Source organism: Python bivittatus, unplaced genomic scaffold (assembly GCF_059951505.1).
Source record: "Python bivittatus isolate LINGU-HERP-01145 unplaced genomic scaffold, Pbiv_v1 ctg000850_np1212, whole genome shotgun sequence".
Taxonomy (NCBI): Eukaryota; Metazoa; Chordata; class Lepidosauria; order Squamata; family Pythonidae; genus Python; species Python bivittatus.
In genome coordinates, this window is record NW_028277112.1 from 60,852,904 (window position 1) to 60,874,950 (window position 22,047).

The window sequence follows — 22,047 nt, forward strand, 5'->3', positions numbered from 1 at the left end:
ATTTGATTCGGTTCACGACCAATTCGGTTCGCGACCAGAGTCGCGGAACGAATTAAGTTCGTGAACCAAGGTACCACTGTACTGTTATTTTGATATATGCTTTATACTGTAGAATCAGACAGAAAGCATGAAGTAATCATAGGATGGTCCATTAGTTACTTTTTCTACCTGTTGTCATTATTATTACTACTGCCATTAATGCATAAAATATCATCCCTTCATCTGTCAACCAACCTTTGCATTTTCTCTTGACCTACTTTATGAAGGTCCATAAAGATTACTGAGTATATATATATTTTCAAAGAACATTAAAATAGCAAATATAAGTACCAATCATAACTATTATTTATTTCCTGCACAACATACAGAAAATATGGAAGATAGTTAAGGAAGTAGAAGTAGCAAAAACTTTGGGGAAAGCGACCATAATGCTGAACTTCTTCATTTTAAGTGAAATTAAAATTGAGCATAGTCAAACATGTACTGTAACATGGACTTTTAAAACATAGATTTTAATAAACTCAATAGGATCCACTGGAAAGTGAAACCATTGGGAAAAGGAGTTCAAGATGAGTGGGGGTTTCCAAAGAAGATATTAAAAGCACAATTGCAAACAATTCCAATGAGGAGAAAAAATGGAGGAGAGCTCAAGAAGTCAGTATGGTTACACAAGAAGATTAGTGAAGATCTAAAAACAAAGAAAGATACATCCAAGAAAGGTAAAAAGAGCCAGGTCACAAAAGAAGAGTATAAACTCTAGAGATGCTCTCAGGGAAATGAATGCCCAGAATGAGCTAAGCAAAGGATGTTAACAATAACAAAGGGTTTCTTTTTGCTGCTTGCAAGGAAGGCTGCCTCAGTGTTTGGCACTGAAACCAGCCCCTTGTACTCTGCCACAATGCCTGGCCACCAATGCTCCAGTGACTCAGTTTCCTGCTCTTGCTACTTAAAGTACAGCCAATCTGTAATAACACTCCCCTTATCCATGATTTAATTGTGGACGAGCGAGCCAACCTTGTATGTAGTATGAAGGGTGAACCTGACTAAACAGAGGTAAGAGCCTTTCTAAGGATTACCTTGTGGTGACAAGTAAAAAAAACAAGTATTTTTCTGCTCTCATTGCATCAATGGAGAGCTGGCTGACAGCCCTGTTTTGGGTGACCTGGTCCTTTTTGAGTAAGGAGTGATTAGGGGGATATCTATAGGGCTGCTGTGAAGGCTACTCTAGGTGTCTGTCTCTGTGCCTGGAGACTGGAATGCCAAAGTTGGAAATATTGAGGAAGAAAATGTTGTTGCGCTGTGTGGTTTAGGAAACTGAAATGAAGCAGGAGAATGACTTATCAATTTCTGCCAATAGAATGATTTCTTCATTGCAAACAACCAAAACAGCGCCCACATACAGGGACATCAACATCACAGAAATCAAGCTGATTATATTATTGGTAGAAGGAGGTAGAAGAGCTCAGTTATAATAGCAAAGACATGGCCAAGGAGTAACTGTGAAACAGATCACAAACTGCTCATGTGCATGTTCCAAGTTAAGCTAAAATGGAAGAAGAAAGCCAACCAGTTTCCACAATAAGATCTTGAGCATATATAACTACCATTTTAAAGGAGAACATCCAAAATCGCTTTGAAGTCCTGAACCCCATGGATAGGGACCCAGAAGAACTGTTGAATGAAGTTCAAGAAGTTGTTAAGGATGAAAGTAAAAAGTGGCTGCCAAAGATCAAGACTGGATGCAAAGACTTAACTCTCCGGAGAAGGCTCTAATGCTGGGAAAGGTAGAAGGAAAGAGAATAGATCAACCAGCATCAAAGTGGATGGACTCAATTACAGAAGTGATGGGTACACCATTGGAAGACCTGAAGGACCAGATTGGAGACAGGCCTTGCTGAAGAAAAATATATATGGTTGCTAAGAATCAACATTGACTTAATTGCATGTAATCAATGCAAATCATAGGGGGGGTTTTTCTTGATTCAGTGGGACAGTGAGTTGTAAATATTAAATGCTGATATCAAAGGTTCAATTTGATCAGGTTATTTAAACTTCATTGGGAACTAAATCGACATAAAATGGTTTTCTTTAAAAAAAAAGTAACTTTGGACTTTGAAAAAAGATCTGGATTCAAATCCATGTAGAGTTATGCATATTTTTGTACCAGTCACTATATTCTTGAGATTTTTGTAAATATTTTTGAATGTTTTATAGCTTTTCATACAGGAACTCTATCTTTTACTTTGATATGGATAAGCTAGATCTTCATTTTCTGTCTACAATATTAAAAAAAAAAAACAGTTTTCCTCTGGTATCCAATCCTTCACTAACAGGCATTACTTCTGCACCCAGTGAACATGGCTATAAAGAGAACCTATCATTAGTTGAAAATTATAAAGACCACTGTGTGCCTTCCAGCTCACAGGTGCAAGTACACTTTTGATTTTGATTTTCAACAGACCTTCGAGCAGCAGAAAAGGCTAGGCAGATGAAATCTCAGCCTAATCTAAATGCTTTGACTCCTGCTGATTCTTAAAGCTATTAATGTATCATTAGAACAAGTCCCCCCCCCTATTTATTCATTAAGCATTACTCAGAAAGTGTGAAAATTTAAGACAGCAAAATATGGGAATTCATTTATAAGTTTGGACTTCTGTTCCATATGGATTAAATACTCTCCTTATAACAATAGCTGTTTGGGGTACTTAGTTTAACTGCAGAATATATCATTATATGATACAGGCTATTATAATTGCTTGTTAATACTTTCTTACATCCTACAACGCATCTGTCACATTTTGAAGTATAGAAAGTTAGAATTCTATCTTGGCTCATGAATAGTATTGCTGTAATGTAGTGTAATTATTATTATCATATATATATATATTCATTTCCTTGAGATTGCCACAAAAAGTTCTCCATCTGCTCAGCAGCCAAGATAGCAGATGGTTTTAGTGCAGGATCATGGATTGTACACACAATTATTTCATATCCCCTTTCTTTTCTTTTTTTTCCCCAAATGTTTATTACAAGTCTCTGTTTTTTTTGAAGTAATCTTTTACAGCCATATTAGGGAAAAGGTAAGATTACTTAAGATTTTTTTTCAAGAAACAGTAGTAAGTCTTACAGAGAGAGATAGGTAGGAATAGGCCAGTTTGGGCTATATAACAAGTGGATGAATGGAATGGTGAAGACTTACTTTGAAACACAACAAGCCTCTTTTCCTTCTTGAAGATAAATAAAATCTCTTCTATTCAAACATTGTCACCATAAGTATCTATTTAAAATGTGTGAAATGTACATGCAGTTTTGCACCATGAATGCACACCAGTTAAAACTGTGGAAGCTGAGGAGGAGCTCCATTCCTCATTTTGCTTCAAGGTACGCACACATTCAGAATACTGACTTGCCTTGTAGACCTTTTAAGGAGGTATTTCATTGCACAGCTCGCACACCATATCTCCCTCTGCCTGTCACTACCATAATATTATAACCTGCCCTTTCCCTGCCCTCGTCCCCAATCACCAACCTCCTTCAACCCCTGCCCTCCTTTCTCCAAGGAGACTCATACTATACCAAGTGACGCCAACGGCTCAATCAGCTAAATTGTCAGATGTCAGAACATCCTTCAGATTAACCAACAGCCTATACTCTGTGCCACACACATATCCATATCTCATCAAAAACCATATCATACCACTCCCCCTAGTCATACCACTCTCACCCAAGTAACCAGAGGGGAGCAAAACAGCACTCTTCATGGGTTTAATGTAAGCTGGGGTGTACCTTTCCTCCCTCATCTCTCACCCAAGGGGGAATGGGTGACTACACAATAATCAGCACCCATCCCTCAACATCAAAAATAGTCCAGACCAACTACAGTATCTCAAATCCAGAGCCTTCTGATCAAGGCCAGTCCAGGAATATTTCACTGCCAATGTCTTTTCCACCACCACCACAAAGAATATAACCAGTTCCATTGTCATCTCCATGCTGCCAAATCCTCATCAGTTGAGCAATAGTAGCTAGGTAGTAGTTTACACACCACCAAACAGCTGGTTGTTGTTGCTGTTCTGTTGCTGGTTCCATTGCTGCCTTGGTGGTCCTGGCAGCTTCATCTTCCCAATCAACTGAGAGACTACTCTAGAAGCCCCAAGTTTCATCAATTCCCACAGTCACAAAGTAACCAAATATCAGCCCATGACTCAGTGATAATTCAAAAAAATGAAAAGACCTCAACTTTGATGTCAGACCTTCATCACCTGTGCCATCACTTTCATAAACTTTTATCAAAATACTGCAAAACCAATAATTTGTATGCTGCCTAGAGTCACTTTTTTGTGAGATGGATGGCTACACAAATATGATAAATAAACAAATAAACAAGAAAATTGTGTGAGCATAGATCTCACTTCAGTGAGATGTGTGTGTGTGTGTGCATGTGCACACCTGATTCTTCAACTATCCTCCCTTCTGTATCTTTTGTCATTATTATCACTGTTGATAAGCTAGGATGAGATTCACTCATTGTGCTAAGCCCAAGATACATGATTTCATGCCCCAGGGTGCAGGTCCCAGAGCCCCTATAAAGGTTGCTACTAAGCTGCAATTTTTAAAGTATTAGAAAGAGAATATTATGGCTCTACTTTGACTTCAACCACCAGTCTTTCTTTGGGCTTAATTTTCAATTAGCTGCCCCTCATATTTACAGTGGAAATATGCTTTAGTCATAATTAAATATTGTTCTCTAGAGGTCCACTTATACTTTGGATATTCAAAACTTCTTTGAATGCAAATAGTCTGATCTTGCATCAGATGTGCCTGGAATAATTTCTTAGGGCATGTACTGCTATGACAGCTATGCAGATTAAAGATGTGAGAAACAGCGAATTCTCAACATTTTCAAAAACAATTCCCATGATTCTTTTGGAAAGTGTAACATTAATACTGCCATAACTGTAATAAAAAATGGCTTTCTCCAAACAAAAGCGCATCATCTTGTGAGCAGGGCAAACAAAGAAAGCACTCAAATATATTTGCATAAGAACTGACTTGTATAGAGGCAGCAAAGAGATTCTAAATTTCCAAGTATACAGTTCACAGGGATGGATGTTATTTGCACAGAATTACGCACAAGCATCCAGATATAGAGAACATTTGGGAAAAAGAGATTGCTTAACTAAAACAGTAGTGTCTAAACTTACAATAAAAATGTTATTATTTTTCTTAGTCTTGTAAACCAAAATGACTCAGTTATTAAAACACAGCAGTCCTTAGATTATATACTTACTTTTTTTCTGTGAGATCTAAGCCACTGTTGTCTATTCCCTCTATTTTTACATTCTTCTGTCCACAGATATTTCCGTAACTATCATATCCTGAAACCAATCTTGCAGCTGCTCCAGTAGCTATTGAAAAGCCACAAATAAAACCCTGGAAGAAATAAATTGAGAACGTTTTCAGTGCCACACTATAAGAGAAATGCCATTTTTTTAAACTATATCTTCCTGTTAGATCTCTATATAAAACTTCATTCTTTTTTCTATTCCAGTTCTTTCTTCTTTCTTCAGGATTTTTTTAAAGGTAAAAGCATGATTGCCTAATAAAGAACAATGGAAATTCATGTGTGTACATCATCATACGTATATACACACTATAAAATTAGCATCCAAAAGGGAAATTGAAGCACCAGAACCATAGGTACAACAGTTGTATAAGTCTAGGTTATCACAAGCTTCCTTATTTCAGGCTTGAAATTTCTGTATCAAAATAGTATTCAGAAGCTCAGATAGCAACATTGACTAGAAGTGCATCTGATTAATCACATTTATGAGCCTGATACAAACCTTTCTTGTCGATAAGGATCTGGCCATTATTATCTATGCTCTGAGGAATTCTATGCTGGAAGAGGATGTATTCAAGATCCTTCAAAATCTGCAACTAATGCAAAATACAGCTGAAGGAAATAGGGCTGTGAGCTCATATTACAATCAACTAGACTGGGGCTGCCAATTCGTTTCTAGTTTATTTATTTAGTTATTTGCTTTGTAAGACTTAGCTTGCTATGTGATTCTGGATGGTGAACATATTGTTAAAACAGCAGCAAAATCACCCACAAAAGCTAAAACACAACGCTCCTGGGGCACTGCACATATCTACACAACCCCCTTAAAAATGGACTCACTTAAGCCCAGCACCTATCTCGATCTCAGAGGAGATGCTGTTCCATAGGGCAGTTATAGTGACAGAGGAAGGAAGCCTTCTAGATTGCGTAAGAGGGCACTTAAGAGAAGGGACCTAAAACATGCCTGCCCTCTTGGTCCTTGTGGTCTACAGAAAGTAAATCTTAGCTCAAATACTAACACTCAGATAAGATATATTAATCTCATAGATGTGCTGAAAAGGATCAATTTAGTATTTTTACTTGGCTGCTTAATGCAGCACATATATAAAAATAAATGAATCTTCTGACAAGTTGTGAAATCATCATCCAGTTCCTGGGGGGGGGGGAAAAAGAATGCCCCTTTAGATATGTCTTTTGTTACATACCATGCCAATGCAAAAGAGAATAAACAGCAGCAGCCATGGGATATCTGTGCAGCTGCGATCCTCCAGAGGTTTCCACTCTCGTTTGGAACTCTGTAAGTTTGGAATTGAGATGGGAAGAAAAAGAAACATGAATAAAATACAATGGTTATAGAAATCTGGAATAAAACATTAATAAAATTATGCTTTGGCTACTGGGAATATAAGTGATTACTGTACACTACTGAAGACTCCCCACTGTCTTGGCTCCAGCTCTGCTAGTTTTCATTAATCAGAAGTACCTAGATATTATTTTTTTTAGTGCTATAGTGCAATAATGAATGCAAATGGTCCAAGTATCAAAATGATGACCATTCTATTTGCACCACCCTAGATGAATCCCCAAAAATTCATTAAAATCTATCAACCAATCAATAGCTGGATTAGAATTAGAATTAAGATTACTTTCAATCACTTCAGAGTTCTTTATCCTTCTGCCCAAAGTGTATAAACATGTAGAACATGTAGTCACAAGTACTTTTAAGAGACTTTCATTTCCATGATAATCTGCTTTCCATTATTCATGTATACACATGTAGTGAACCCTCCATAAGATAATTAAAGAACCATCAACTAAGTGAAAATTATGAACACAGCTTTGCAATCATAAAACGACATAAAATTATTCAATATACAGTGAATTTAATCGGGTTACGAATTTAATCCGTTCCGTGACTCTGGTCGCAACCCGATTTGTTCGCAACCCAAAGCAAATTTTCCCATAAGGTTTAATGTAATTACCGTTAATCCGTTCTGGCGTCTGCGGACCACACGTCAAGGGCAGAAAAATGGCTGTAGACCACGCGGCAGGGCGGAAAAACGGCCGCAGACGACGTGGCACGGGCAGAAAAATGGCCACGGACCACGTGGCACGGGCGGAAAAATGGCCGCGGACCACGTGGCATGGGCGGAAAATGGCCGCGGACCACATGTCACAGCAGAAAATGGCCACGGATCCGGTTCGTACCCTGAGGCGGAGTTCGCAAACCGAGGTAAATTTTTGCAGCCGGAGCTGGTCGCAACCCGAAAAGTTCGTAAGCAGAGGCGTTCGTAACCCGAGGTACCACTGTATTTTCAAGACTTTTCTACAATAAGCAAAATTTACTTATATAAACCCTTCTAAGTTTTGTATAAAAATGAAAGGAAGGAAGGAAGGAGAAAAGCAAATTCCTTCTTCAATCACAGAGGTGTCCATTTATGTCATAGGATTTATTTATTTAAACATACATACTGTTTTCCAAGTTTTGGATAATAATCATTGAAAACCTATTCTAACCTGAACCAACTGCATCCTTTGCAAATCATGAAATGATATACCAATCATATAATTCATCTATTAAAATAGGCCTTAGTGAAATCCAGTAATGACCTATTAACTAAGTTTGCACTGGAAGATGTGGGGGCACACATTCTACTAAGTCCTAATGAGATTTGATTAGTTTCAGCTTACTGTATTGTATGAATACAATCATTGTGGTTTGTAAACTAAGTATCTTGAGGAAGGGGGTGTCATATCTTCTATTCATTTGGAAATTGATGGAGTTTATTTATAAATATATTCGAGTTCAATATCAGTTGTTGTCTTACATATGTTATAGACAGCAATATGTGCTGAATTCATGGCCTATAATCAGGGGGAACAGCCAGCTATGGTGTTTTGCAGAGTACGATGTAAATCAAAGGTCACAAAACGAATTCTAGCCACCACTGTGTGCTATTAAGCTTAAATTCCATATCCATGATGATCCACTGATATGGACAATAAAGAACACCCATTTTGTCACAGAACTCTTAATTTGAGCATTATGGAATCTAACAAAGGGAAACGGTTTCAATTCCAACCGTTCCCACTATTTCCAATGTCCTGCTTATTTAAGCAAAATGACACTTCTCTTGCATAAGAGGAAGGTTATCAGCAAACTCAGAAGAACCAAAATTTGTAGACTGAGAAGGAGCTGCAAAATAGCTCACAATATGTAGATGGATATTGGCACACGAAGAATGGGGAAAAGAAACGTTCATTCCCATTAAAATTCCTATGGTAGAAACCAGTCACTGTAGCAGCTTTATTATGATTGATCAATAGACAATTACATGTTCAAAAAAAGAAAAAAATTAAAGGGTGGTTAAAAAGTCAGTTGAATGAATACAATCCATATTAACTATCTTCACCTAGAATTTCAACGTTGTATCACGTTATATCATCATATTCATAGCCAACTATATGATTAAACCTATAGATAACACTGCTCTTCCAATCTATTTAATCAATTTTTCCGTTTACTCCTCAAGACGCTAAGGAGCTGAAATGAAATCATGTATGCGATAAGCATGCAAATAATTTCAATCTCAAAATTATGCAAAGCCGAGTACCTTTAATATTTCATTTATGAGCATCACATAGTTTTAATCCAAGTGTTATTATTACTTGCTCTGCAGTCTGGCAGTAGCTCATTTTGCCCCATTACTACTGAAGCACCATAAAAACGGCAGCTGACAACCCTGGCCTGCAGCCCAAATGGATTTCCGCCTTCCCACTCTCTGCATAAAAACATGAATAAGCATGATACTTTGCCCAGCTAGTTGCCATAATGTAACTATTTTCTATTAGAAGCACTATTACTAAAACATGCAAACGGAGGTAGCCCTATCCATTAAAAAAAAGTCAGATATAAAAAGTATTTCTTATAAAATTTGATAAGAATATACTCAATAATTAACGCACACGTTTATACTTGCAGCTTTTTCAATGTTTTATGTTTAATTAATCTTTCATCCCAATGACTACATTCATCTGTACATAAATTTGTGGAGATAAAATGTCAGCTGTAGCCAGGACAAACATTTTCTCTCTCTCACTCAAGTTCCCGTGTTATTATCTCCTTATTTTTTCTTCACACTCCCTCCTGTTTCCCACTCCCTACTTCTATGGAAGAAGCAGGGTGAATTGGGGATGCAGGAATAGATTACTTTAGCCTGATGCATTTCCAAAACATGTAAGAGAATCTAATCAATTTAACAAAAGTGACCAAATCCTGTTTAACACAAGAGTATATTCATATAAAACGAAGTTCAAAGGTCAAATAGCAAGAACAGGCAAATCTCAAGCTTATTGGTTTTATTTATTTATTTAGAACAGGGACGTCTACCAACTGGCACCTGACATGAAAGGTATTGAAGATTTCAGAGTCTAGAAAGGTCTTTTGAGCACCAGAAATAAATGGAGTTCATGGTTCTTTCACATAAACATCTGCTATTTTGGCCAAATCCATAACTTCAGAAATGTAATTTAGAATTGGAGTGGGCTAAGAATTTTTTTTAATTCCTGCTCCTGTCAAATGGTTGAGAAAAAACAAGTTGAGAGAACCCTTGCTGATACACTGTGAGTTATTTGGAGATCTTCTGTCCACCTCGAACATTTGAATGCTGTATCTACTACACGCTTTACCTTTCACTGCTAGAAGAATGTTCATACTGTATTAGCAGCATCCACAAGGTGTTGGTGATAAAAATCAAGATGGTGGCTGCAATAGCAGGATCGAAGCTCTGCCCCTTTGTGCATGCAATGTTGACGAATGCGCAAAAGGGGTGGGGCTTTGATCATTCTACCTCAACCTCTGTCTTGTCTTTTTTGACTTCACTGCTGGCTCAGATCATACGCCAGCTACAGATATGACAAAAACCATGCCTATCTTTGTTGTTTCTTTAGAATTTTCCTTGTACTCTTCCATTTATTTCTGTCTAAAACTTGTTACTTGCAAGAATTTTCAAACCTGACAGATCTTAAATGTCTAACAGTTTTCTTTATTCCAGACACATTTTTACTTCTCTTTTCTCCAGTTATAAGAAGAGTTCAATATGAATCACTGGCAGTTTCAGCCACTGGATTTATAGCACCTTTACTTTTTTTTTTTTTTAATTCTCAATAAATTAGGAGGAATTCCTATGTACAAAATAAAAACAGTTTTCAGCACAGATAGCTATTGTTATGATAGCTCTGCACACTGGAATATATAATACACAGAATGGCATCTTATTTTTACTTTTCTTTTTGATTATTTTCCTTTGATAAAAACCTTTAGATTTTGCTGTGCTGACCAATGGAAAATATTATTAGCAAAACAAATTCATGTGATAACACTTTATTGCACTGCCGAAGCAAAACACGATCCCATAAAAGATTTACAGTATCATATTTATCCAAAAGGAAGACAAAGTTTTTACCAAATAATTATCTTTCAAATAGGAGATTGCTTTATATTCACCAAATAAAAGCAGACCTATTGAAAAGGAGGGATGGGTGAAAGAGAGAGATACCTAGCTGCAAATAATGCAAGCAAGCGGCTAGAACAGAAACAGAAAAAGGAGACAAGCACTGTGCTATGGTTTCTTCATTCAGAGTAAAGATTCTACAAAAATGTGTGGCACCCAAGGTTGGAGAGACTAAATGGAGACTTATTTCTGTCTGAATGAAAACTTATAGGAAACCTAGGTGCAATTAATTCATATATTTGCTTTCTTTGGGACATACTATAGAATATAGATGGGCAATCTGTAGTTCTGTGTAGGAGAAAATATGGCATTGGTTTGGACAAGTAAAACAAAGGAAAACATCCCTCTTCCCTAATTACTTTCCTGGGGAGTTAAAAATAATAAAACTGTCAGATCAGCCATAAAAGGCTTGGAAAGCCAAGGAATGATGATAAACCTGGAAGATATCAGGAGCAGGCATAGGCTCTGGGAACCAAAGAAAGTTTAAGATAAACCCCTTAAAGTGACCCTCTAGAAAGTAACCATGGTCATAAAAGGCTGTCTTCGTTCTCTCAATAAACCACTGTCTTTGTAGTATTGCCCCTATTATCTCAGAATCCACCCCATATCTGACCTCACTGACTCATAAGAGACTACTATATCCAATCATATCCAATCAATTACTTTGCTGTATCAAATCAGATGTATACAGTATTGAACTTTGCATAATTCTGCATAGAGAGGTTGCATCCCTGCCTTTTTTCAGATTAGCCTTGCTGCCTCCAGTACCACAATAAACAATCTCTGATTGTCTCTGGTTTAACAGGAACTCTTAGAAAAATCTGTGAGAGGAGTTTTTCCTACACTTACATATGCCGCCCTATTTCAATTCTCAATAGTCCTAATCAGTATGACCAAGGGAGAGAGATACTAGAAGCTGAAGTTCAGCCACACTGGCATGGCCACAGCTTATACAGTACATCCATGCCGCAGAAGACCAAGCCTTTCTGAAAAAGGACAGCCTTGTTCTTTTATTATCCAGAAATACTGTGTCTAATATGCACTGTTAGAAGAGATTGTAAGGGCAAAGAATTAATGGTGAGTAGGAAGTTCCTGACAGTTCCTGAATTTTTCATATGGTGTAATTCAGTGATGGGTTTCCTTTACTCTGACTTAAACAAGAGTTGCCTTGCTGCAATATGCAAATTTTAGGAAATCCAGATGTATACAAATACCTCTTAATTATCAAGTCCTCACCCTAATTAGGTAATCATAAGGATTCCTGTAAATTACCCAATCCAGAGCTCTGCTGGAAGCATGATCCTATCCTGAAGATAGTTAAAAAACAATCTGGGCACCAGTCTGAACGTGGGTGTGTGTACAGTGACCATAAGATTCAGATTGGATCCAACTCAGAAAATAGCCTAATTTGCATTGGGCAGATTGAAAGGGCTAGTTTAATTTAGGACTAAGTACAATATGAGCTTCTCAACAATCAGCTAAACTTTAAAAACAACCCCCTCTCCCTTTCCCTTAGAATTGGGCAGAACCTGCTGATAAAATTGACAAATTTCAGGAAATAAGGTCTGTGCTAGGCTCCTAGTACTTTGTGCAACAGCGTATTTTCTTTTCTTTTTAGTACACATCAATGAAATATACATTACTTCTTTTCAGGAATAAAAGCTGTCAAATTCAGATAGGAACAGAGACTTCAATGCAGATGATTGTTTGTTTGTTTAGGGTGAGCTTAAATCTTTCTTTCTTTCTTTCTTTCTTTCTTTCTTTCTTTCTTTCTTTCTTTCTTTCTTTCATGATCAAAGACAAAAAAGTAAGTATCAAACATATACACCAATGATACTGTTAACGAAGATTCATTAAAAGAAAAAACCTAATGAAATAAAATAATAAAAAGAAACCCTACACCAAATTCAAACACAGTGCTTCCTGATGGCAACTCAATAGAACAGAATGTACGAATTGCAAGAATAATAGAATTTCTGCAGAAATCATAAATGAATTGATTGAAATAGAAAATACAATGCAAAAAATTTCCATTATGTACCTGTCTACTCTTCCCTTCCTTCTCAAGCTCTTCAAAACATTCCTTGTTAACAAATTACATACAGTGGACTTAGAAAAACATTAAATAAGACAGCATTTCCAGTGTTCCTATTATTTTAAGAAATCCACACGTCTCTACATCAATTTGAAAATGCTGGCCAGCAAGTAAATAGAATTTGAGGGTATGACCTTGCACTTAAGAATGTGTCACTAAGTATTGTAATGAGGCTGGAAAAGCGCTTGTACTATCTTGATTTCTTTTATACTCTATTGTGTCATGATAAATATGTGCTTCCATATACCACCCACTTTTCAACTTCTCAGTTCAGTCAATCACATTATTTTGTTCTCACCATGTTAAGAGCATCCAGCTGAAGGCTTGACAAATTATGACTGTCTATATCAATATGGAAGAAAATAGCACATATAAACCTTCAAAGTATTGAAACGCACAAATCAGGTCATTTTAATTTGATAAAACAATAAACTTGTCTTTCTGTCCTGTGACTTTGAGGAATTGGAGATTGGATTTAGATGGAAGAACACAGTACAACAGGGCTATACTCCAAATAACTACTCAACCCACCCTCTAAGAATTCTACATACATTGCATAGAATTACTGAATTCTATTCAGGGGCTATTTAATTCACTGAATTAACAAGGGGCTATTTAATTCACTGAATCTAACTTCCTACTCAGTGGAGGAAACCTAATTGAAGCATCCAAGACAAATGAATGTCTAGGGTCTACATGAACTCACCCAATGAAGGAGAGCCCACCACTCCTCTGGGTAGTTGGTTCCACTGTTGACTTATTTTTACTAGCAGACAGTTTTTTCTAATATTCAATCAGAATATTCTTTCTAATAGTCAGGTATTTGAAAAGTCCTCTCATATACCCTGACAACATATTTTATCATAGCTAAACATTTTAGTTCCTTCAATCTCTTTTCAGAGGACCTAGTTTCTAGTCTCTTGGTCATCATCACTGTTCTTCTCTAAATCCTTAAAATATGTTACTAGACACAGTATTCAAGTTAGGACCTGATCAAAGCAGGCTAAACTCAAAAAATTATATCCTGTAATTTGAAAAGTATATTTCATTGGATGTAACCTAAAACTGCATTTCTTCCTAATATATCACATTGCTAGCTCAAAGTCACATCACATTCAAGTACTATTCCAATATCTTTTTCACAAGTACTATTTACCAATGCTGATATCCATCATCTTATACTTTTGCATCTGATTTTTGTTTTCTAAATGAATAACTTTGCACTTGTTTCTCTTAAAGTCCATTTTGTTACTTTCAACCCATTTCTTCAGCCAGTAAAGTGATATTCCCTGACCACATCTTTATCAATCTCAAGCTTCAATCCTGTTTATCCTGCTCTTCAAATTTTTCTGGTGAAATACATGCTTTTCTGTCGGAGAAGGCTGAATCAAAATTGGAATTGAATAGCTCTGCCTTTTCTTTATTAATCTGTTAGCGTTTTGCCCTCTTTAAGCAACAAGTAGGTGGATGGACAAAAAGTACCTTCATGGCCTTGGAGCTGAAGACTAGAAGCCACAGAATCCATTAACTTTCAGCATAACAGAAACTTGTTATAGACCTATAATAATGGCTCCTTGAGTAATCATTTGTGAATTCATACAAAAGGGTTCTATGACCAAACAGAACTCTAGCACTATTTGGAACTTAAATTTTAAATGGAGACCAAAAACAATGGCTGTCGATCCTTGAAAACATCCAGTGATGGACCACTCCAGGAGGCAGGCTGTCGCACTGCTTAATAGTTCTCAAAGTCAAGAAATTCCTCCTTATTTTGAGTTTGGATCTCCCTCTGAAAAGTTTCTACCAGTTGGTTCTACCCTCAGGAGCTTTGGAGAACTAATCCACAACCTCTAACCCATGACAGACCTTCAACTATTTAAAGTTACCTTTTGGTCTAAACATAACCAATTCTTTTAACTGTTCTTCATAAGATTTAGCCAACAGAAGGCTCTGTGGAAGGTAAATACATAATCCCAAGAAAAGTCACAGCTCCTTTAGGGAAATGTGGATAGATGCAAGATTTGGGCAACTGCACATTCTAAAATATTTACAGAGAATAAATTCCAAACAATGTACAGCCCTAGTATTAACTGATTATGAACTCCATAGATTACAAAGTATATAGTTAGTCTGTTCACACCATGATAATTAGCTGTGACAAATCCTTCATCTATCATCCAACAGTTTTCTCTAACCTGATTAAACCTTACAGAGAACTATGTGCTATTGAGGTGCGTGCTCCAGGAATATTAATTTAGAAATCTGAAATTATAGTAAAAGGAGGTAACACCAAATCACCTTAATAGCTAATCCTGAAGCTTACCCATCTATTTGGTTACATATTATGAGAGGCAAGGGATGTGTAAAATGTTCCATGCACAGAACAGCCAGTTCTGGGTTGTTTGTGTCAAGCAGAAGATTTTGGTCAGAAAGAGAAAGAAAAAGGGTAAAGCTAAAGACGTCAGCAGTGGTGCATGGTGGCTAAGGTAGGAGAAGAAAGGTGCTGGGAAAACTGGGGGAGGGATGGGATGGCCACCTGGATATGCCATGCCTGAACCAAGGACACTGAAGGCAGCAGCAAACAGGAAGGAAAATGAAGGCCCTGGGGGTGGGAGGGTGGGGAAAGGGAGCAGGAAGGGACAGATTGGATATGCTGTGCTTGAAGCCAAATTAATTACTGCTGTTCCTGTTGCTGTTGATGATGATGATAATGACACTGTCTTTGGCTTCAAGTGCAGCATACCCAATTAGCCTACCCATTCATGATCTTCCCAGTGCTTTCCTTTCCCTACCTCTCTTAGCTGCTGCCACCAGTATCCTTGGGGTAAGCAAAGACAGGCAGTGGGAGGATATGGGGAGGACAAGCCGGCTGGTTATGCTTGCTTGAAGCCAAAGAGATGGATGGTAGCTCGGGGAGATAGGGAAATAAAGGTGCTGCAAAGATCAGCAGGCCAGCCATGCAGAGAAGGAAGTGAAGGAGAAAAGAAGGGGTGAGGCCCTACTTGCCCTATAAGATCCCTCTAAATTTTGATTTGCCCCAAACCCAGAACAACCAACATGTTCTGGTTTCAGTTCTCCCAAACCACAGCCCACTCAGAATGATTTGCCAGAACTCCCAAACAAATGTATTTGTTTTGGGTTTGAAACATACTTTTTTATTCCTTTCAGGTATACCCCTATGAAATGTCCACTAGCTGAATTTCAAATTCCCCAAAAAGTCATACAACAATTATTATTTGTAACTACAGAGCGATTCACAAATGAAAATGTGCAAAACAGACCAATTGCTGGACCTGATAATGTCTGAAACATCATGAAACATTTCCTGTTCAGAAAAAAATACACATGGATATGAATGAACCATCCAGTAATGCTCTGATTTGGGGGTTGGGGGGGGAACAATATTCCAGGAGAAAACCAAAATGTTTTAGAAACAAACTGCTCCATTTTGCACATCTCTGTGAATACCTGGCCAGGCTTGCTCAATCAAATTGACTAGGTTCACACAACATACTAAATAAAAACTAAAAATTCATTATAACTCAGTACAGTGCATAAAACCCAAGAGTTTTTATGCTGCCTTTGGAATATTTGGAGGATAATGTATATGGTTGAAGTAGAGGTTGAAATGAAATGTACTGCAGAATATTAATATTTAATGCTAAACATGTTCTCTACAAAACAACTAAATAGCCTTGTTTCTGACAGGAAGGTTTTTAATTTCATTTTAAGAACAAAGCTGCACCAAAGAACAATTTTTGCTGTCATCATTGGATAAGGTGAACATTTTTCTTTCTCTTCTGATATTTTTTTCAGTTTTTGAAAACTGCCAACCCATTACCTCTTCTAGACTCAGACATGTCTAGTTCTTTCAGGTCTCAAACATCTTTCTTCCCTGTCATTATGTTACTGACTTCCCTGTCATTATGTTACTTCTTCACTATTTCCACTATGTCAAATCCTTTGTGAATTTTGGTAACAAAATCAGATTAATTCAACCCTTTATTTTAATACTTATCTAGTCACTCCTAGCCACAAGAAATTTTATTTAAACAACAGGTTTGCCAGTACAGTACAAGTTGAGTACCATGTCTGAAGTACAACCAGACATAGCAAAAATAATACCAATGAAGTTCAAGGAGATGCAACCATCAACAACCTCCCTCTCTGCATGGCCAGCTCAATGTGACCAACACAGGTCACAGAAAGGAGGAAAAGTTTGCTTCCTATGTCTAACCTTCTAAAGTTACTGCAAGAAAGGGCAACAACATTCTTTTCATTGTTACACAAAAGAACTCCGTGAACTTAGGAAGTCAGTATTTGTCTACTATTTGTTTATATAAATACATCATAAGCATCCCTTTATTAGGGATCTATGCTGAAATTTCTAATTAGTGCAAATATATACTTCAACATTAAATAAGTTCTAGATCAGCATGCATAAAAACAGTTTCTACAACTCACAGACCTCTTCATATATATTTATTATTCGGCATTTATTATTCTTTTTGTTTTTCAAGTGAGTGGGTGAAAGAGAAAATGAAAGTCTGTATATGCGTTTCACTGTATGTAACAGGAAGGGGCATATCTCTTAAAATCCTAAACTGATTATTCAGATGTCAGCCTGAGTTCAAAAACAATTATGGCCAAGACAGTTTATGAATGCAGTACTGTAATGAGGAAGGAGTCATAAGTTTATATACAGTTAAAAACATGTCAGTTTATGTGCTTTATTTACAATGCAGTTTAATGTTTCTGGATAATTTCAAAACAATTTTAGTGGCCATTCAAAATTTACAAAACAATTTTTTTCTACATACTCTGTATCTGCAACACAAATAATTTTCTCTAAAAACTGAGGATTAAATCTCTTCCATCCTAAGTAGGCCAACAGACTTCTTGGACTTATTTACAAAAGGAGCCCATCTTTATAATTCAGAAAACATGGATTACACTATAGAATTAACTTGTGAGTAAAGGAAGTATAAATCTGGGGTAGATCTCATATGGAAAAACATACACTGTCTATCAAAATGTTTAATAATGGATAAGAACCTAGCTCAAATCAAACCTAGATTTTAGGTTGTAAATAATACTGTGAAAAAAGACAGCAATCTTTTTCCCCCAAAAATCACATATTTAACAACTGCATATTAATATGAAATTTTAAACTTGAATTTGCAATACACATTCTTAATTTATCATATTCCTGCTGTGAATGTTGTGAGATATTTCAACACAGCATAGACTTTAATTTTCTTATCCTCAAGAAATATTTTCCAGTTCCAGTTCCATTTATATGACTAGAAATCACTAAGAGTTGCAGGGAACTTAGATACATCTCCTTAAATACAAGTTCAGATTTTGACCACCAATCATACCTGTGAAACCCCCAACTGCCCTAAATGGGATGGTGGAAATGCGACCATCCTTGCTTTCTTTGATCTCTCAGCGGCTTTCGATACCGTCGACCACGGTATCCTATTGGGATGGCTCAGGGACTTGGGGGTGGGCGGCACAGTCTTGTGCTGGTTCACCTCCTTTCTTCAGAGCCGATCCCAATCGGTGTTGATAGGGAGCGAGAGGTCCCATCCTCGGCCCCTCCTTTGTGGGGTGCCGCAGGGTTCAGTTCTCTCCCCGCTCCTTTTCAACATCTACATGAAACCGCTAGGTGAGATCATCTGCCACCATGGGATGAGGTATCATCAGTACGCTGATGGTATGCAGTTATAGATCTCCATCCCAGGTGAAGTAAGTGATGCCATGACCTCCCTTTCTCGGTGCCTGGAGGCTGTAAGGGTCTGGATGGGGAACAACAGGCTTCGGCTGAACCCTGGTAAGACGGAGTGGCTGTGGGTTAATGGCTCCTCTGTATCCCGGACTTTGTCATCTTTGGTGCTCGATGGGGTGGCACTACCCCAGACAGACCCAGTGCATAATCTGGGGGTCCTCCTAGACTCACGGCTCCTACTTGAAGAGCAGGTGGCAGCTGTGGGAAGGAGGGCCTTTGCACAGGTTTGGGTTGTGCATCAGTTACGCCATTTCCTGGATCGGGATGCCCTTCGAACAGTCACTCATGCCCTTGTTATCTCCCAGATAGACTACTGCAATGTGCTCTACATGGGGCTACCCTTGAAGAGTATCCGGAAGCTACAGCTGGTCTAGGATGCAGCCACGCAGGCTATTTTTGGAGCCCCAAGAAGGGCCCATGTAACACCATTGCTCCCCGAGCTGCATTGGGTACCAGTTTGCTTCTGGGTCCAATTCAAGGTGTTGGTTATTACCTTTAAAGCCCTACATGGCATGCGGCCAGGTTACCTAACCTCTCCTCTATGTCTTCAACCCGTCCCACCCGATCACACAGAGAAGGCATGCTTCAGACCCCCTCAGTAAAAGAACTCCGATTAGCGGGATCCAGAAGGTGGGCCTTCTCTGCAGTAGCCCCGCTCTTTGGAACATTCTGCCCCCAGAGGTGCGATTGGCCCCCTCATTCCTGGCCTTCCGAAGGGCCTTGAAGAGCTGGTTGTGCCACTTGGCCTGGGGTGGGGAGGGAATACTTCAAGCAGGGGGATGGCTAGCCCCATAGTGACCAGCTGTCTGCAGCTTCATTTTCCATCTTCTTGGATTTTCCTTTTTTAGTATTGTTTTTAATTCTGGATGTATTATGTGTTTTAGATATATTTATAGTTTTAATGTTTTTTGTAAGTCGCCCAGAGTCTCCTATTGTGGGGGAGATGGGCGGGGGAGAAATCCAACAAATTAATTAATTAATTAAATAAATACAATTAAATGCATCCAGTACGAGCCAAGCAACTCCTAATGGCTTATAATGTCAAGATCATGGAAAATGATAATACCACTCTGTGCTGTACTGCTCAGGGCACACCTTGAATATTGCATCCAGTTCTTGTCATCATAATACAAAAAGGACACTGAGGAACTGGTGCAGAGAAGAGCAACAAAGATGATAAGGGGCTTGGAGGCTAAATCCTAGAGAAAACAGTTTATATGATTTATGTATTTTAGAAGATAAGGCTGAGGGGAGACATGAGAGCAGTCTTCCAATACGTGAACGAAGATCAGAGGGCAGAGGGAGTGGATTTATTCTCCAGCGCACCTGAAGGTAAGGCAAGAATCAATGGGTGAAAGCTTTACAGTAAGAGATCCAGAGCTGAAATAAAGAGGAATTTCCTGACTGAGAGAGCTATTAATTAGTGGAACAGCCTACCTCCTAAAGTCATGGGTGTTCCATCACTAGAGCTTTTCAAGTTTGGACAGTCATTTGTCTGGGATGATCTGAGGATTCCTGCTCTAGACAGGGAGTTGGCTTAGAAGACTGCCAAGATTTCTTCTAAATCTATAATTCTATGATAACTATATATATGAATTTTATTATATAAAAATAAGAAGTTGGCATATTATTTTTCTGAAAAGCCTGTCATTATAAATATAATGACTAAGGAAATCCAGGTCTGTCAGGAAAATAACTTGAAAAAGCTATATTAAATCCTATTAGCTTTTGGAAAAGAACAACGCTTTCAGTGCAGATACAATAAGTTGCTTTAATTCTGAATACCCTTTGTAGTTATTCATTGTCTAGACCAATTATGGGTAGATTTTAGAAACACTATTTATTAGATTTATATTCAACCTTTTCTCCAAAGAGCTCAAGCAACATTCATAGAGATCTTCCATTTTACCCCTACATAGCTTCTGTTTTTTACTTTAAAATCTCAAGAACTATTTACTATTCTATACATTTACAGTTTAAGAATTCTGAACTGCAGAATTCATTTTCTGAGCACAAGAACTAAATTTATCACATAAAAACCCACTACGTATCGCTTACCTCAAGACTTCTCAATTTTTAGTATAATGATGGATGGGGTCATTTTGCTACAATCTTTGTTAAATAATCAGGAATCAGAAATCCTTATCAATTTACCTGAAGAGCCAGACATATGGTACACTGTGTAGCTAATATACTTGATAACAGCCTAGAGAAGAGGCACAGCTATACAGCTATTATAGTATTAATTCTGCATGTTCAGTTTTATTTCCAATTTCAGAATCAAAAATTGGACGCTGTCAACTTCCTAGCAAAAACGGAAGAGGAATAGACAAACCAATAAACAAGCATACTTTCTGTCAGAAATCCAGCCATTTCATAAGCTTTGCATGAAATTTTTACTCCAGAAAATAACAAATTCAGTTATTTTATTGCTAGCCATGAGTCTTGGACAGCTATGGTTTGTATAAGTTTGTTAATTTATGGTTAGAAAAAAATCTGTTGAGTAAACCTAACACCACTGAGCACACGTAGCAAGTCTTCGTTAGATATATACTTTCCCAAATGTTCTACAGAGTCTGTGTTCTGTACATTGTCATTCCCAGCTAAGATAATAATAGACTTTGTCATTTTTCAGGCAGTTAAAAAGTAAGTCAAACATGTATTTCCAGTTGTAGCATGAGGCAATTGCTGCCATCACTTTCAACTAATATATTGGCATCCACAGACCTGCACATACTGCACTGTTTCTACCATCTTTACTCCTAAACCTCAGGTGGCAGGAGTCAAATAAATAGCTGGCAGAGCAAACTAAGTAATACAGATTAGTAGCAAAGAGAAAAATAAGAACTTCAACAGCAGAGCACACACACTGTGTATATGCTCACACACATTTAATCCCTCCAGTAAAGGAAGTTCCCAGGTTCCAGACTGGGAAAAACATCTCCAATTTGTTAATTACATGGGATAAAGGAAGTTTATGCAGCCTTTCTCTGTATGGAACAGCTTTAAACATTAACAGGTGCTTCAGATACATAAATTAATTCCTCCATTGCTCCTGATGGCCCTATGCTGTAAAGGTGTCACATTCAAAGTCTTTAGGCAAGTGTGCAACTATTAAGATATGTGACATATGCACCCCACTTAACACATAAATAATTGTGATTTCATGTAAAAATAGATTTAAGCTCTGCATGATTTAAGTTAGCTCTATATGACTTAAATTAGTTAACTTAAATCAAATAGTATCCCAATGGTTAGGCAATGATAATAAACTATTATCTGAGTCTCCAATGAGGTATTGGGG

At 37.6% G+C, this 22,047-nt stretch overlaps 1 protein-coding gene and 1 long non-coding RNA gene across 4 annotated transcripts in view; one reads left to right on the forward strand and one right to left on the reverse strand.

The window, feature by feature from the left end:
- Positions 1-22,047, reverse strand: part of SLC44A1 (solute carrier family 44 member 1) — an 82,492-nt gene that overhangs the window by 55,736 nt on the left and 4,709 nt on the right. For both annotated transcript variants that reach the window (XM_088130111.1, XM_088130110.1), the window contains exons 2-3: positions 6,550-6,639; positions 5,291-5,433 (exon numbers count right to left, since the gene is read on the reverse strand). In XM_088130111.1, coding sequence (XP_087986237.1) covers positions 5,291-5,433; positions 6,550-6,639 — 233 coding nt within the window. The remainder of the gene's footprint in view (positions 1-5,290; positions 5,434-6,549; positions 6,640-22,047) is intronic.
- The window catches only part of LOC148213857 (uncharacterized), a 30,066-nt gene that overhangs the window by 5,962 nt on the left and 2,057 nt on the right, over positions 1-22,047 (forward strand). The window contains exons 2-3 of one of the 2 annotated variants that reach the window (XR_015793814.1): positions 19,979-20,075; positions 21,022-21,148. This is a non-coding gene — a long non-coding RNA (uncharacterized LOC148213857). Of the gene's footprint in view, positions 1-19,978; positions 20,076-21,021; positions 21,149-22,047 lie in introns of those variants that run through there. The other variant, XR_015793813.1, reaches the window with a different exon arrangement.